Source organism: Lepidochelys kempii, chromosome 12 (assembly GCF_965140265.1).
Source record: "Lepidochelys kempii isolate rLepKem1 chromosome 12, rLepKem1.hap2, whole genome shotgun sequence".
Taxonomy (NCBI): Eukaryota; Metazoa; Chordata; order Testudines; family Cheloniidae; genus Lepidochelys; species Lepidochelys kempii.
The window spans coordinates 23,350,533-23,369,126 of NC_133267.1; the positions used below are offsets into that span (position 1 = coordinate 23,350,533).

Consider the following 18,594-nt stretch of genomic DNA (forward strand, 5'->3'; position numbering starts at 1 on the left):
CCACAATATCACGCTGCGAGACAGGGTGGATTGATTTAAATCACAGATTTTAATCCGCAAGCAGGTAACCTTTAGTAAAATAATCTAATTTAATCTTGTTTTGCATTTGTATATTTGAGTTATTGTTGCTAAAGAAAGGTTGGTTCTCATTGGTTGGTAACCATTAAAATATGTTGATTTGCAACTAAATATAGCCGTTGTACTAATTTTGGTCCTCCTTTTTGCTAACCAAGATACTCTATATTTATACACATTTATTTAAGCAAGGATATTATTTAACTTACATTTATTCAGATTTTTAATTTTTACATTTGCATTGTTTAGAAAATAGTGAATGATGCATTTTTTTACTTAATTTGTGTCAAGCTCTGTTTGAATAGAAATGTAATTAAAAATGCACAAAACAGGCATTTTTAATTTTATTAGACAAATAAAACTATCGAATGTATGAGATACATAAAAAACAAGTCTTAGTTTATCAAAATGTTTTTCATTTAAAACTGACTTACTAAACAAAGGAAGTATTATATGTAGTTACTGAACTCATTGTTTCTTATCACCATGTCTTTCAAGATTTTAGAACTGATAGGCCTCATTCGCTCACATAGTTTTATTTGTAGATTAAAATTAACAATTTTTCTGCTTTTTTTTTTTTTTATCTCCCATTGGGTTTTTTAACTTTGAGTGAACTAGTCATTGAACTGAATTAGTTGAATAAACTGAGATGAAGAAAACATTTATTTTTTTGAATGCAGAAGAGGCTACTCTTGCCAGAAGCTGATTTTGCACTTGAACAATCTCAGGTTCCAGATGCGTAGCCAGTGACTTCCCACCAATGCAGTGGTTTGACTTTCTTTAAAACTTGGCAGCAAACGTACTGCTTAATATTTGTTATTTAATTTAAATTATTTTAATAGACTATAATAAGTTTAGGTCTTAACATAGGTTGTCATCATTTCAAATTTAACTTGAAATAGGTTTATTTATTTAAAAAAAAAAACAAACCTGCATTTTATTTAAATAAAAAAATCTGATTTTAATAAAAGCCATCTGATTGTTTTGATTTTTTTCTTTAAATAATAGATTTTTATCCACCCTGCTCTGAGACCCCCCCAGAAGAAGGGGCCCCCGCAAAACCTGGAAAGGTCAGACTTCACATTTCTCAGTAAAAACTAAGGAGGACGGTTCCTTTTTGTCTTTAGCCTTTCAAGCCTTTTCCATACATCATAAATAAGCAAAATATGGCACAAACATAACTTAAAAAAATATCCATTGTAGGTCACCCTTAAATATCTGAGGCAGAAATTAAGATTGTATAATAGCTATAATAATGCTATTTTGTCAGCTTTTAAAACATTCCACATGGCAAAGCTCCATGGCATGGCCTTTAACTTTCTGGCTCATGAGAACTGGAGATACTCTCCGAACTAACAGTACTACTCTTTAATCACCAGGAATAGTTTTTGTTGGGTAATATGAATAATTCCCTCACCCTTGCCCCCGAGGGCTGAGCATGACACTTCTGTAGCATCCCCAGCCCTTCTTCACTTAGGAAGCAAGTGACTGGGACCAGGAGTTGAACTGCACATGGCAGAGTTTGACACTGAGACCACTGAGCTAACCATTATATTTATAACTGAAAACAGCATAATAGATTAATAGCTAAATTATATGTAATAATATTAAAATATATGTACATGTTTATATAATAATAATAAAAAAAAGGTTGTCCAAAACTTTCAAACCACTAATGTAACGACAGTGGAAGCTGTGTTATCCAGCACTTTACCAACTGGAAAGCTCTATAAACTGGCATTTCTGATCTTCATTGAAAGTCTGGTTTATAGTCTGGTTGGTGCGGGGCTGGCAGGCTCCCCACCTGGCTCCACATGGCTCTCTGGAAGCGGTGACATGTCCCTGTTGCACCTAGGTGGAGGAACAGCCAAGAGAGGTTTGGAGTGCGGGAGGGAGTGTGTGTGTGGGATGTCGCTTGGGGTAGGGGGTCGGGGTGCGGGAGGGTTTCGGTTTGCTGGATCCAGGTGGCGCTCACCTCTGGCAGCTCGCTGCGAGTGGTGATATGTCCCTGCTGCTCCTAGGCAGAGATGTGGCTAGGCAGCTCTGCACACTGATTCCACCCTGCCCCAAGTGCTGGTCCCACAGCTCCCATTGGCCGGGAACCATGGCCAATGGGAGTTGCAGGGGCGGCGCCTGCCGGCAGGGGCCCCTCTGCTTAGGATCCAGCACCCCCTCCTGCGCCCCAACTCCCTGCCCTAAGCCCTTTCTGCTTAGGATCCAGCACCCCCTCCTGTGTCCCAACTCCCTGCTCTGAGCCCCCTCCCACACCCAAACTCCCTCACAGAATTCGCGCCCTGCACCCACTCCCATGCCCCAGCCCTGAGCTCCCTCTTAGTTAACCGGAATTTTTGACTGTTTTTGACCTCCCGTTTCCCCAACATGCCAAATAACGAAGCTTTTACTGTATTAGATTGTGAGGTTTTAAAAAAAAATAAATACATAAATGGAGCATATACATATGCTGTACAAAATTTTACATTCCAGATTTCTGTGAAGTCTAGATCTTTACACTATCAAATGTAGACATTCCCTGGTTTATACTACGCCAGTTGATTTGTTTTTCATCATATGTATCTATACATATCTATCAGTACAAAGATCTGGTGGGGCACAATATATATGAATGAGTGTGAGGCACTATCCTGCTCCTTTCATAAAAGATGCATCCACTCAAACAGCAGAGGGCCACTTCTGGTAAAAGAAATCTCCTCTCTGTAAATGACCATTTAAAAATATTTCCTCAGGATTTCTAGCAAAATGGTGACATTTAAAATTAACCATTACTAGAGTGTTGATTTTTTTGATGATTGCTTGGCTATCTGAATGTATGTACATCCTATATTTAGACACATTTTTGTTTTAGATAGGGAAATAATATACATGTAATATGTTTTATTCATGACAGTAGAGATAGTTACAAAGATGTTTTCTTTTCCATTTATCTTCTTATTGCTTTTTTCCATCCTCAGGTCCATCTCCTTCTGTACTGGAGTATCTGTCAGGGAAAGACAAAGAGAGAATAAAAGAAGTAAAACAGGCAGCTGAACAACAAATGAAAACACAAACTTTACCTCAGCAATCCTTGAATATCTCATCCTTCTCATATGGTGTTCATCAGAAGTGGCAAATGGCGTTGGGGGGGCAGTTAGCCACCCCTAGTTCTAGTGACTTCAAACCATTTGCAAAAAATCCAGAAAAACAAAAAAGATATGAAGATTATATAGAGAGTCTTAAACAAGGACAGAAAGGTAACTAGCCAATGGTCATGGAAACTCTTCTGCATTTTTTTTATTTGGAAAAAGTTATTTCTGCAATTTTGATTAAGTGTTTCATTTTAAGCTTCTCATAGGCTTGATTCCAGAATTCCATACATAGCGCTTTTCTCTCTGTTTCCTGAGGGCCTAATCTTGCAAAATTTAGGCACATAAGTAATCCCATTGACTTGAATGGGACTACACATTAATTTAAGTGTTCGTGAGATTGGGAGCTTTGATCATACTTATCTTAGTTTCTCTGATCCCTCATAATGTAGCTCACAACCTCACAGACGAGGGGTTCTCAACCTTTTTCTTTCTGAGCCCCCCCCCGCCCAACATGTTATAAGAACTCCATGGCCTGCCTGTGCCACAACAACTGGTTTTCTGCATGTAAAAGCTGGGGCTGGTGCTAGGGGGTAGGAAGCAGGGCAACTGCCCACTAAGCTACATTGCTCAGGCTTCAGCTTCTGCCTCAGGTGGCGGGGCTCAGAGCTCCGGCCTTCAGCCCCATGCGGTGTGAGGCTTCAGCTCTCTGCCCTGGGTCACAGCAAGTTTAACACTTGCCCTGCTGGACGGACCCCCTGAAACCTGCTTGTGGCCCCCTAGCAGGCCCTGGACTTCTGGTTGAGAACTGCTGTCATGGACCATACTGTGATCTTGCAGTCTTTGTTTTTTTGTTTGTTTGTTTGTTTTTTGTTTCCTTCCTGTTTACCTTCCAGCTCCATACCTTTAACCTGCTTTTAATACTCATCTCTCTTTTGTAATGAAGACCGTATGTACTCTGGGTAAAGTGGGACCATAGTAATGTTAATTTAGTCTGTCACCAGGAAGTATCCATTCATTCCCTACCCCCACACAACAGTTTGATGTTCCAGAATACCCACTGATGTAAAATACGACGATTTTCAATAGTTGTTATTTTCAGTGATGGGTATTTTTGCTATGCTCTCCAGGCTGCCTCGCTCCACTCTTCATGTCCAGTTTAGAACCTTCCCCCCTGCTCCCCAACTATGCCAGGGAAATGGGGAGCTCGTAGTTGGCTTTAGCAGTTAATATCCAGGGCTCCCTGTTCTTCAGTGGCTGTGCTGTTCTCCAGGAAAATCAGCTAACCAGCCTGTGCTTCTGGGTTCTCCCCACTTTCTGTCTGCAGACTGGGCTTCAGCTCTGCTGGGCTTCATGGATCAGTGCAGGGAGCAGGTACTGTAATCCAATTGACTTGCATTTGGTAGGAAAAGCTGGATGATGAGAGACAGATCTCAGCAAGACAGGGAAACAGAAAACAAATGTCAGATGCCCTGTTGCACCAAAAGGGCAAATTCTATGGCAAAAATGCTGATTTTTGAGGTATTTTCAAAAAAAGCCATATCCCATATCTACGGAGTCCACTGGGTCTCTTACTAAGACGAAGGAAAGCTCAGAATCAGATGTTGGTCCAATAAAAGATGTTACTTGACCCACCTTGTGTCTCTGAGACAGAGGCATGTTATTACTTCATTTTTTGTTGTTGTTATTGCAGCTGCATTTGGCTGTTCTTCGATGTTGAGCTCTGTCTTTGGGCTTGTAGTTTATCTGCTCAGGACATAGATTGTTGCTTTGTATAAAATGGAACAACTTAAATATATTTAGTAGTAGATCAGGATGAAAACGCAGGAAATCTTGAAATAATGTGGAAGGTCAAAAAAACTCTTTATCAGAAGCTCGGCTTGGTGTTGATTTTGTTCCTGTCTCCTCTAGAAGCAAATATGAACCAAAATTTGTTCCTTGTAAACAGGAAAGGATGAGTGTTTGTTTTTTAAAAAAGCTACTTGGCACATCTGAATTTGCACTTATGAGCATGCACATTTTATGCATCCAAAAAGCCAATTTGAATACTCAAATGCAAATCTAAACTTTACTAGCAGGTTTTCATATTAAGCTTTTTACCTTTACATTTCAAGCATTTTGTTGGAGTTGTGTGTGATGTTTTGTTTTCTATGGAGCATTTAATATTTTGTATATTCCAGTGTGCATTACAGAGCATTGAGTTAGGTGTCAATAGTACAGTAATGGGTTAGGTAAATGAAGTAGCCATTATTCATTTGGCAAAGGTTGTCATTCTGACACTATTTGGGCAATCATCCCTGGCTTCTGAAGAATAGTATATCCAGCAAGACACATGGGGTTACCCCTATTCTTTATTTCTGAAGTCTTCCGCACTTTTATATTCAACTACATATTCATCAGACCCTTGTGGAGATGAGCTTGGCTTCTGGAATTGTTTAAAAGAATCACAAAATGAGTTAAACCAACATACAAGTTAGTGTATTTTATACTTAAAAGTAACTTTTAATGGCTTCTAAGCATTTCTGTCCTTTAACTTACAATAGATACATCAGAGAGTCATACAGATCCGGGTATGACAGAATGGGAGCGAGGAAGGGAACGAGAGGAGTTCTTCCATGCAGCAGTGCTCTACAAATCCTCCAACCCAGTCCTGTCATCAAGGTTTACTCGGGCCAAGCATGAAGATGACACCGACAAAGTGGAAGTTCCTCGAGACCAAGAGGTTCATGCTGTTAATAATCCTGTATTGTGATTACCTGTGTTAACACTAAGTAGCACAATCCAGTGTATTTAAAACATCATGGTAGAATATAAGTGTAATAAAGTTTGTTGCCTTAAGAAACCAAAAGGAAATATACAATACTGCTCGCACAGCAGTAGTTAAGTATTTATCCTTTAAGTTCACTGAATGTTGACACTATTACAATAATAGCAGGCATTTTAAGAAGGTGATTATATTCTGTAGAGTATATAATCAACATCTGAATTTTACAGATGGATATTGATGACAAAGAATCTGCAGTGAAGATGAAGATGTTTGGCAAGCTCACAAGAGATAAGTTTGAGTGGCACCCTGAGAAGCTATTGTGTAAAAGATTTAATGTTCCTGATCCCTACTCTGAGTAAGATGATTAATCAGATATCTTAATGTTTTCAAAATAATGTTTTTAATTGTTCTGAAATGTGTGTTTGTGTAATTTTTGGGGAATATGCTAGCTTGATATCTCTGGAGGCTGAAACCCTCTCTTTGTCTTCAGAATAGATGCAACCCAGATAGACCAGCAGGCAAGCTTCCTTCTGATAACTTGCCAATTTGCTTTTTACTTAAACTGGGAGGATCACCTCTACGCATTGTCTCATTAGAGATACTTTGAATGGAAATAGGTGATCTCTCCCCCCCCCCCCCCCGAACATGCTCCTTCGTTAGGGTTTGTATGTGTTAATAGCTGCTTCATGGACTCTGCTTGTTTTGTGGATAATCTGAGACTTCATATTCCAGTGTTGTCCATCCATCCCATCATTAAAAACAATGATTGACAAATAATTTCATTTTCCTCTAGTTCATTGATTGTTGGGTTACCCAAAGTGAAACGTGACAAATATTCTGTATTCAACTTCTTAACGCTACCGGAGTCTACCACAACAACTATAACTCAAACAATAAATGAAAAAATGCAACAGAATATCAGTCCTAACAGTAAGTGGGTCAGCATTTTATTAATGTAATCCCAGTAGTTAATGATTTAAAAAACATTGATGTACTTGTCATGGAATGTGAAAATACCAAGATGCAATTTCCTTAAAAATAAAAGGAAACTGTGTGAAAACTCAGAGCTACACAGATAAGGTCAGAGCAATTGAAATCAGTGGAGTTATACTGATTTATAGCACTGAGAATCTGGCCAATAGAGATCTTCTAGTTTAGAGAATTTTTTTTTAAAATATAGGCAGTAATGATAAAGCAAGTATTAGTAAATAATTGACCTGACCATGAAATGCTGTAGTATTTAATATAAAGCTAATTAACCATGATGCTTGGGATCTTGTACCAATTTTTAGAGCCAAAGAAACCATCAAGATGGGATGTATCTGACAAAGAGAAGAAGAAAAAGGATTCTATTAGTGAGTTCATAAGTCTTGCTAGATCAAAAGTTAATATTCAGCAGCAACAACCAGAATCAGTAATAGAAGAAGATAGAAGCAGAACAAATGAACCCCTTCCCAATAAGGTATAAGATCTCCAAAGGTTTGACGTTTTCAGTAACATTCATGATATTGCACATTGCTCTTCTCCTTGTTGATGGTTTTTTGAAATGCCTTTCCTTGTGCATGGAGAGAGGCAGTAATAGCAACTCATGCTAAGTTAGAAAAGACATGTCTGCACTTGAGGCCAAATTATGCCCTCCACCTGTGGGAAAGAGAGCTGCTTCTTCACAATATGTCTCCTATGGAAGCTCCTCTTCTGGGGCTCTGCAAGCACTGGGTTCCTCAAATGGAGAGGCTGCAGGCCTAGGGCAGATCTAGCTGCTCTGCAGCATCATACATTCACAAATGTACACTGGGGGAACTTCCTGACTTTGGCTCTAACTTACTTAGGTTCCCATTCTGTGAGCTTAAGCTCTCACCCCCATGAAAGATGGGCAGTGGCAGGAGGGGTTCTGGTCACCACAGTTCCTGCGGCAGCATGTTGTCAAGAAGATGTGGAAACCAGGAGGCAGTGTGAAGGCACCAGTTGACTAAGTGGCACTGTGTGGATGTTGGAGTTCCATGGGTTCTTTGGCCTGAATCTCCCTATTGTGTGTGGTGGGAGGACAAACACCAGTTTTGCCCCCTGCTCAAACAGAAAATGGGGAAAAAACTCTGCAACAGTAAACTATTAAATTTCTAGTCTTCTACATGGGGAAACATATTTATACATTGATGGGGAATTTGGGATATTGCCATGAAAGTATTTAGCATTGAAATGCTTTGTACTTTTATTCACATCATTTTGCCCTAGAATTTCCTACCTAAAGCACATAATTTTAATATCCATGGTTCTGTGGTTGTGTGCTGCTGGTGGTACATGAAGAGCTGGCTGATCTCAAGGTGTTGGCAGTCTTTGTTTCAATGAGACAGCTAAAAACAGATCTCATAAGCAAGTTGGTGTACCACAGCAATATGTGATAATAAGTGTGAGGAAAGATGGTGTCCATTCTAGAAGTTGGAGGGGCGGGGGCCCAAACAATGTTGGGGGAGGGAACCCCCAATCCTTGCTTTCTACGGAGAAATGTATAGTTCAGTTGAAGGAAAACACTTGTACTTCTAATTCTTGCTGTTTTACTCAAAAAGCAAAACAGTAATCTGACGTACATGAAACTCTGCAGGCATGTAGATCTTGATATTTTGTTTGCTCTCTATAGCAGATAGTACTCAATGTGATTCTATTGCATGTGGGGACGAATTGTGGAGACCTTCTGTAGCTCCAACCATGAGAAATTACAGGGTTAACAAAAAAGAGCACAAACTGGGTAGTTATCATAAATAACAATTGCCCCTTTTGCATATGCAGTTTTAGCAGATATGCTGGTGGAGGCCATTTGAAAATTTGACCTAACAGTGAAATTTGTTAAGGGCTATCGGTTATTTTAGGTTAGCAGGATAGTTCTTTTGTTTGCATTAACTAACATAGGTTGACTCACACATTTGACATTGATTTTATTGTGTATGGACTTGGGGGTTTGAACAAGAAACATTTAATAAAGGGGTGGGGAGAATTTACTCTTTGGAAAGGGTATGCAAGCCTCTCTCTGGTCCATGTAAGGACTGTGGGGGGAGCTAGCTAGAATGACCGTACGGTCTTTGTAATCCCTAATTGTTCTGCACTGTCTAGAAGTTGGTGCAACTCAGGGTGAGCAAAGGGAAACGTGGGCTTACAGGAATTTGTATGGTTATAGCTCATACATAGGGGACACAAGGATAGCAAGTATAGTCTGGGATTGTGGCTGTAGAGGGGGTGTGATGCCTTCCAGCAGATGGGAGGTTTAATTCCATCTACTACACCCACTGATTTTCTTGCACAAAGTCCACTTTTCTCTGCTTTGTACAGGGACGGATGCATATTATTTTGAGGAAGATGATAGATTTGTTTGTTGTGAACTTAAGCTAAAGAAAAAGTATCTAGAATCTATTGACTTAAAAATAAAAAGTGTTAATATTTTATATTCTTTCAAGTGTGCTGTTCTGACCTGCATGAAAAAGGGGCACAATACAGCATTCTGTATTGGAAAGTGACTTAATTTAGCAGTGTCTGTGCTCTTCTACTGTGCATCAACAGTTGTCAAGTTTATAGACTTCAGATTTACTGTAAAATTTGCTAATTTTAACATCCTCAATGAAAATACCATTAAAGGTGTCACAATATTTTTATCTTAATGGAGAGACACTTCTTTCCTCTGTTAGTGTTTTAAATTTTTTTCCTTATGGGCACTGTTATGCAGGCAGTTAATGAAAGCACTGATCAGAAAGAAGAAGAAGAAAGCAGACCATCTATGGATTTATTTAAAGCCATCTTTGCCAGTTCCTCAGATGAAAAATCATCCTCATCTGAAGAAGATAGTGATGAAGAGGCACATCAGCCACCTTCTTCTGTGCCAAACTCGGAAAGTACAAAGCATGCTAATCTGCCAGATACCTCCTCAGCTGATGTACAAGGTAATAGTTAACAGTTTGTTCAGTTTCATGAAGTTCTAGTAATTTTATAAGAAATTAAAACACTATTAGCCTAGTAGAAAAATGCTTTATACCAGTCTCACACTGGTATAACTACACTGTTTTCTCAGGGGAGTAACACCAGTGTAAAACTGGAGTAATAGAATGCTGAATTAAGTGTTCTCTATTTAAATATTATCTACATAGCCATAGGCCAATGACAGTTTTTACAGATACACTGTCAAATGCATTTGTTTGCTAAACAGAGTGAGGGATGAGGACAGATCCCATATTACTCTGTAAAGAAAGCCCCAAAATTGGGTGATTTTATACACCTATAATAAGGTGTATGATATATGATAAAGTATATCTATTTAATAATGAAATTTTGACCAGACTGGAAATAAGTAGAATTTGCATTTATTTGAAAAAGGAATTTCCATTCTATATTTTGATATTCTCATTTAAAATAATATTGAAATGGATTTTTAAATAGTACAGCAATATAACTGTATCTCACCAGTTCTCACTATCGGTCTACAAAGCAAATAAATTCATGGGACTGGGGGGAAAAGCAGTCTTGTTCTATTATTTACCAAGATTTAAAGCAGAGTATTATAGGGAGTTCTCATACTAGAAAATAAAGTAACACTGTACTAGAATACATTTAATAGTTTACTAGGAAATATTAGTAAGCAAAATAACATTTTATTTTGACAGTTAGGGATGATGTATCTTTAATTTTTAAATTGGCTTTTGTTGGCTTATTTACCAACTAGAAAAAAAGGCAATATGCAGTGGATCTCCCAGTAATTAGTGCCAGTTAATCTAATTTGTGCAGATGGAGTAATAAATTACTAAATAAAATAAACTAACACCCCCCATTCAAACTTAAAGTAGCCTTATTTCATAGTATAAATACCGATTTATATATACTTTTTAATGTGGAATCTTTTCAAACTGCTTGGTCTTAAATCACCTTTTAGGCTATTCCCATATCTTCAACACTGGAATTTTCCTAATTCTTGAAAAATTTGAAGGGTGAATCTGTTTTTTGCCCTTAAGTTATAGATTGTTTTGTTAATATTTATACTTGTGTTGCCTGCAATTTTTAATTTAAAAATCAGTAGCACTGTGATCAAATATTTGGTGATCCCCGCCAGTGCAACCAATCTTTGAAATGCACAGGAAGTGCAAAGGGAAAAGGCATCAACTTCTCCTTGTTGATAAAGATTTTTAAAATTTTAGAAGGTTATGTACAAAAAAAGAAAAGCTTAAGAAATCATACATTTATGTAACTGAAGTCCTTTTTAAAGAAATTGTGTAATTATTGGAAGCGTCTGAGGAGCCTTTTAATAAGAAATAAGGGTTAGAATCACCTTCTGCTTCTGTGAAAAACTAGTAAGTGCAAAATCTAAACAAGAGTGCAAAATTCATTAACTTGTGTTTATTTGATATTTCATTTTTAATGGAATATTTTCTGAGCTGTTTTGAGTATGGGACGTACTTCTTCCTTTTAAGTTAACCTATATGTTTGTTTTTCTAGAATGTATGGCTGTTACAAGTGAACCTGACCTTGTGCCACCTCTTTTGAAGGAGGAGTTGGATAAGGTAGAAGAATTTGGACCGAGGTTGCCTCCAGTTTCATTTTCTAGTAAGTATTGAAGACTTTAAATTTTGTACACTGAAAATGTGTATATATAATGCAGTTATTTTATTCTCCCCATAAACATCTTCAGTTACCTCATTATCTACCTTCAAATCCCCTTCTCAAAACTCCTTTGTCATGATGCCTATGAAAATCTGGGGTGTTGGGACCACTGCCTATCGTGCTAACCAATATTGTCTTATTATTTCCTGGTAGTTCCTGGTCTCTCTGCCTTCATCTGTTGTCTCTTGTCTTTTATGTTTAGAGCCCTGCAAATCCGTGGATATCTGCTTTATGTCCGTGGATATCGGATGCAGATATCTGCGGACCATTTTTGCAGATCGCGGATCAGATGCAGACATAGGTGCTGGTACTAGGGGTGCTGTTGCACGCCCTGACTTGAAGTGGTTTCCATTATATACAGGGTTTACAGTTCGGTTCAATGGCTCTCAGTACCCACCCCATTAAAAATTGTTCCAGCACGCCTGGATGCGGATACAAATTTTGTATCCATGCAGGGTTCTAAATATAGGCTCTTAAAGGTGGGGAAGCAGCTGTCTGCAGCTCATACCCTATGAAGCTGCTTCTCCACCTTCCAGATCCTATATCCCGCCCCACACCCAGTTACTTGCTTTGCAGAAGCAGCTGCCTTCCTCTCCAACTGACCTGACGCAGCAATATGAAGTTGGGAGAGGTTTCCTAAATATCTTCATTGCTTAAACCATAGCAATAGGAGCATGGGGAATTTTGCTGCCTGTCTTGATCTAACACCTCCCCTTTCTCTATATACGGGGGAGAAAGGAATATAGGCTGCTTCCCTTCCCCACCTTCCAGATCCTATATTCCCTCTCCTCAGTATACAGAGAAAGGGGAGGTGATAGATCAGAAGCAGCTGTCTGCAGCTCACTGCCAATGAGGATCTGGAAGGCGGGGAAACAGCCTCAGAGGCTGTGAGCTGCAGACAGATGCTTCCCCACCTTTGAGAGCCTATATACCAGGGGTTGGCAACCTTCGGCACATGGCCCATCAGGGTAATCTGCTGGCAGGCTGCGAGACATTTAGTTTACGTTGACAGTCCGCAGGCACAGCAACCTGCGGCCCGTCGCTTCCCGCAGCTCCCATTGGCTGGGAACAGCGAACCGCAGCCACTGGGAGCTGCGGAGGGCCATGCCTGCAGACAGTCAATGTAAACAAAATGTCTCGCAGCCAGCGATTACTCTGATGGGCCACATGCTGAAGGTTGCCAACCCCTGCTATATAGTGTACACACGCATTCACACAGACGCTCCTCCTGAGAGGCACTGTGAGATAACATGCTGCTGTAGGTGCGATGCGGGTCAGATACAAGTTGATTCTTGTGGATGTGGATCCAAAATTTTTGTATCCGGGCAGGGCTCTACTTATATTTAGATTGTAAGCCTCTCAGGGCAGGGACCATTTTTCTGTTCCGTGTTTGTACAGTGGCTAGAACAATGAGGTCCTGGTCTTATGACTAGGGTTCCTAGGTGCTACAGTAATGTAGATGAGGATAATTTCATTTTTTTTAAACTGTTTGTATTTCAGAGGGCAATTTATTGACTGGTATTTGATCTGAAATTAGGTACTATACAGAGATAGATATACAAGTGAATGTTACACCGGCTTAAAGCCTAGAGTTGTTAAGCAGCTGTCCCCATGCAAGTAGACGGTATTTTTGGTACAGAGATATTATGGGTCAATAAGTGTGTGTGTATTAGTGTAGATATACACATACATACATTTAATCTGGCTGTAAGTTTGTGTTCAAGTCACTAAAATTCAGAACTCGTGTAGTTATTGTCTTTTCTCTACCCAGAATCAGACCTTACGGATCTTTGAGTAGGAGAATGTATGCTGCTGCTATTACCTGTTGAATGTTGAACAGACAGGGTTTTTGTTGTTTTAATCCTGTTTAATTAACCACATTCAACAGATTTAGAGTGAATAACAAGTCATTGTTACTTCATCTGTGGAAACTTTGCGCACAGGTTAAAGATATTCTATGTTGTCTTATGTCATATAATTTCAATTCACATCCAGGTCCCTTTCTTGGAAACTATAAGAGCACTGGGCTCCTTCATTCTTCCCTCTTGCCCTACCTACACCTGTGTACGTTAAAGTGATATTGTCAAGAGCTTTGATCCTACATTGGGATCCACTAGCACAGACTTTTGTGCCTGTGAAGATTCCCACTGATTTAATTGGGGCTCTGCACAGACTCAAGAGTCAATGCTAATAGATCCTGATGCAAAATCGGGGCCAAGGTTGGCATGTTTGGTTTTTTTATATCTGATTGCAAAGGTATGTCTATAGAGTAGAGAAGTTAAAATGAATTGGAATTGGGAGTCCCAAATCCCTTATGCAGCTTTGGAAATCTCAGCCCAAATATTAGGGAATTTACATTTTTGTGTAGTTTAATATTGTGTTTGTCTTTTACTTGGTAATGCGTTTATTTCTCTGTATTTGATTTTTGCTTTAGAGACTACTCAGGAGCATGAGCCAGTATCACTAGCAAGTTCTGTTGAAGCCAATCAGAAAGAGAAACCTAAAAAGAACAAAGAAAAACACAAAGTTAAGAGAGAGCACAAACACAAAAAGGAAAAGGTGACCAAGTTAAATAAATTGGTTCTTTCTTTCTTTGGATTGATTTCCTCAGTCAAATGAACACTACCATGATATATATGCTGGATTATGGAAAGGAGAAATAGAATTGGGCTGCATAGACACCTTCCCTTAGATTCTGTTAGCACTTCTAGCTTAGAACAGAAGACGCATTGGCTGAACAGGGTGCTGCTTGTTCTTTATGTGCTTAGGGACCAAACACATAGTTTGCTTAGATACTGCATAATGCTGTAGAAAACTTGATAGATTATAATAATAAAATTTCTAAATATATGTTTAATTTATTTGGTCCTTGCCTCCTAGAGACCTTGGCTTGTATTATTTAAAGTTTACACAACTGAAGATGTGCGAGTACTGTTGTTACTGCTCTGCTCCAGTTAACTTTGGAATTTATACTGAAATATGTTTCCTGTGATCCCAGTTGCTCTTTTTTAGTGAACTTCTGTTTTAATTTGACCAACTTTTTTAAAATTTAAAAAAAAAATACATGAATAGCAAACTCACCTATTTCTTTTTTTAACAGAAAAAGAAACGTAAGAAGCACAGGCACAAAGGCAAACACAAGAATAAAAAATCAGAGAAAAACAGTAACTCAGACACCGTTGATAGCAGTGACAGCCTTAGTGACATAGAGGAGATCATAGATTTGTCATCCCAGGAACTTCTAAGAAGGTAAACAGATAATTTACCGAAATCCTTGTAAATCTGGCAGCAGTAATGGGCCAGATCCTCGCCAGTGTAACTTGGTGTAATTCTGCTGAAGTCAGTGGAACTATGTCCATTTAAACCAGCTATGGATCTGGCACAATATGTTTGTGCCTAGAATATAGCTCATTTTGATAACTTATCCTAGGCTTTTGGATCTAGATGTGCCAGATAAGAACTAGTTTTAAGATAAACTGTTCCAGGGAAAAGAGCGTTGAGCAGCTAACTCTGCAAGCATTAGATAAATGAAAATTAATTTGGGGGAGATCTTTGTGTCATCGTAAATTACTATAAATGGGAATAAATACTGAATAGGTAAGAGAAATGCAAGTGGTGAGAAATGTTGCTACTACATTTTTTTTCAGAAGATGTAGTTAAGGTTAAAAAAATTTATCCCTCTCCTGGTAACTATGGAGTATTACCTGATAGATTTTTAGTATCCAAAATAAATGCTGTAATCTGGCTAAAATCCTTCATAGTTGAATGACCCGGCTCCAGCAGACCCAGGGTGTTGGACTTATTTTGGTTCACAGTCAGGGCTTGTCAATATCACACCCTTCTCTGCTTGCTGGTTCTGTTCTTGTGAGCTGGCAAGTTACTGAAGTTTAAGAGCATTCTCTGCTTGAATACAAAGTTACTCTAAGTCAGTACCCTACTGGCTCACAAATATGGAGCAGGCAGGCAGAACTGAGTAGAAAATGAGAAACTGCTTGAATCAAGTGTGCATTTGTTCAGCAAGCTGAAGTGAAGTTGGTAGGTCTAATTTTAGACAACGTGCTCTTAAATATTTTATAAACCATCGACTTGAACGAACCAGTATTAAGACCATGGACAGTAGAGAGAACACTGTGACTTCATTCTGCTTTCAAAATGTGTTCCATGCACTTCTAAAAAAACCAACCAAATTAAACATAAGTAACTTCAGCTCCATAATGCTCTGGGTGGAGAAATCACTGCATCACACTCCAGTTAACCCCTCTGGCTGATTGAAGGAGTGGCCTTGCCACATGTTCTGCAGAGTAACCACATTGTCTTCCTTGGTGTAGGAAACTCATTGTGGTATAGGACCTTAGTGGGACAAGGGAATGCAAATAGGAAAACTTGGCATTCCAAAGGACTATTCCCATCCCTCCTTTGTTCATTTAAAAAAACAAGCAAACAAAAACCCGATGAGTGCAATTTAAAAACCACTTCTAAAAATTAAGCTTTGTTTCTGTATAACTTTTTTTTTTTAAAGGGTATTTTTAAAGGGCTTCCAAACAGGTAGCTCAAAATTTGTAGTCAGACCTGTCTTGTTTGTGCAAACTGACATGTTGGAGGCTCTTAAAAGATTTGCCAATCTTTTTTTATTAAAAGGGCAAAACCACATTATAGTTAAATTCAGACTGAGGGTTTGAGAAACCTTTTAATTCTTGTTAAAGTGATTAAATGTTCCTGGTGTTGTTGTGTATAACTATTAAATATGGCCTTTTTTTCCAGACTGAAACATCTTCCTGCAATGAAGCAGTAACTTGCTTTCTTCAATACTATATGACTTTTTTGATCTGAAACTTTGATCTCCTCCATGATGGAAGATCAGTAATGTATAGATTGCACTGTAAATGTTGTATTTATGCTGAATATATGTTTGAAATCATAAATGTATACATTTGTTTTGTGATATTTTACCATTTTAAACCGTATGAATTGTGGAATGTTGGAAAGATTTTTTTTTTTTTTTTTTTTTTTTTTTTTTTACTGCTGGCATGCATTATCAAAAGTAATAGTTCAGGCTCTACATTTAATTAATGTGAGGGCTATTGGTAGCAAGTACATATGTGTATGAGAGTAGGACTTCTCCTTTACACCCCAATGTTTTACTTAAAACATAGGCTCAAAATGGTGAATTCTTGGCTGTTTTGAGGAACCCATTATAGTTTGGTTTGGGCTACCTTTAATTTAAACAAGACTAGATATTTTAATAAACTGTATATTACAAATGGTATTTCTGGTGTGTTAAATCATTGTGTGAAAGTTCTTAAAATATTATAAACAAGAACGTAAGTCAATGCTGAAGGAAGTGAAGTTAGGAAGTTAAAAAGGCATAATTTACATGCAAACAAGTCATTCTGTGTCTCTCTTATGTAGATATTCAGAATGCAGAATTCCTCTGTATTTCTAAAATGTTAATCTGCTTTTCAGACTTTTTCTGTCTTAGAATTTTGTATATTACCCATCACCATAGTATGGCTTTTCAATAAATTAACAAATGGTATGATGCATGTTAAAATAGCATTACAGTACTGGATTATCTTGAACACTACCTACATAAAAAAATTTCATCATCAGTATCGGCATTATTCTACATTCATGTTTATATTTAACACAAACGTTATATTGAAAAACCCCAAAATCTTCAAAATTTTCTTGCTTGCTCTGAGTACAAACCTGTGCTGTATTGTATGCTTAAAAGGAGGTTGAAATTTCATTAAAAAGTCCAAATAAGTCTGTAAAGTCCTATTACAATTACAGGGTTGTTTATGATGTGAACTATAAAATAATACTGAACCACATGACTGTCTGACCTCGTTGAATGGAACAAATTGTGAAAACCAGCTCATCATGATTTATTATGAGACTAAGAGAATGTTCTCCATTTGCAATTGTTAACAAAAAAATCAAACAAGCTCAAGGTTGTAGATGATATTGTTGTATTGGGCTAGTTAAAAATAAAGTAAATTTTCAGCATTCACAGTCTTTTTAATAGGTCACTGGATTTAGAGCAAGGTGGCATGGTGTTGATTTTAGGTTTTGTAATTTAAATTTAGCAATTAAGCGGGAACTCTGTAGAGAGAGGGGAAAAGTTAGTAACAAATGTGGATTTGGAATGCTGTCTGGATTACAAGAATGGGTAAATGAAGCAGCAGAATAAAAAAAAGATTAAAAAGCAACAGGAAACTCTTAATTATAGTAAACAGATATTTTTGGTAGACTACTAGTAGTACAATATTGTTATAAAAATCAGTGTCTCCAGATCTGCTTCTCTTAGGGGGAAATATGGCTCCTATAAAATCAGACACCCATTCTCAATCCTTTTCATTTAGAGTAAAGATTTACCTCTCACTTATTATTTAAAAAAATTAAACATGTATGAAGATGAAAAGTCATTGCTTCTGTCTTTTTTAATCCACTAGTGTGAAACGCAACTTCTTGGATTAGTATAATTTGACAGGATTAGAGAAAATATTAATTTTTTCAATTTGTTTACCTATGCACTTGACAGCACTTTGTATAGTCATTTTCTCTGTATAGTCTGTTCCTAGTTTTGTTCATGTGGGTCTCTTCATATAGCAATAAAGGATAAAAATATTTTAAAAGATTGCCATCCTAGAAAATTGGTGGGAAGATTTAGGAGCAGTTGTGGTATTTGAAACTTTTTAAATGTCTTTAAAAGTAATGAGTTTTCAAATTAACAGTACTGCTTTAATTTCTTGAATCATTATATAGCCAACCCATTTCTGTAGAAGTACGTTTGTAAATTAAATAAGCTATTTTCAACAGTGCATTAATTGAAAATCCCTGCTCTGTCTTTGTTCCCTTGACCCCCAAACCAGCTTGTTTCTTGTCCTGACTCCAATCCTGTAACCTTTTGTGGGCACACATTTCTAATTAGTATATTGTAAAAATTTAACAGGAAATAAATGGTTCTGAATAAGGAGTAATGAGTATGCCCAATGATGAAAGGAGTTGCAAGATATGAAGTGAAGGGAGTCTTGA

General features: G+C 37.8%; 1 protein-coding gene across 1 annotated transcript in view; it reads left to right on the forward strand.

The window, feature by feature from the left end:
• Positions 1-17,565, forward strand: part of GPATCH1 (G-patch domain containing 1) — a 29,382-nt gene extending 11,817 nt beyond the window's left edge. Inside the window, exons 11-20 of the mRNA XM_073307869.1 lie at positions 3,045-3,323; positions 5,699-5,877; positions 6,150-6,277; positions 6,716-6,852; positions 7,215-7,384; positions 9,635-9,848; positions 11,392-11,499; positions 13,991-14,115; positions 14,657-14,805; positions 16,318-17,565. Of these exons, the coding sequence (XP_073163970.1) occupies positions 3,045-3,323; positions 5,699-5,877; positions 6,150-6,277; positions 6,716-6,852; positions 7,215-7,384; positions 9,635-9,848; positions 11,392-11,499; positions 13,991-14,115; positions 14,657-14,805; positions 16,318-16,348 (1,520 nt within the window). The 3' untranslated portion in view covers positions 16,349-17,565. The remainder of the gene's footprint in view (positions 1-3,044; positions 3,324-5,698; positions 5,878-6,149; positions 6,278-6,715; positions 6,853-7,214; positions 7,385-9,634; positions 9,849-11,391; positions 11,500-13,990; positions 14,116-14,656; positions 14,806-16,317) is intronic.
• The last annotated feature ends 1,029 nt before the right edge of the window (positions 17,566-18,594 follow it).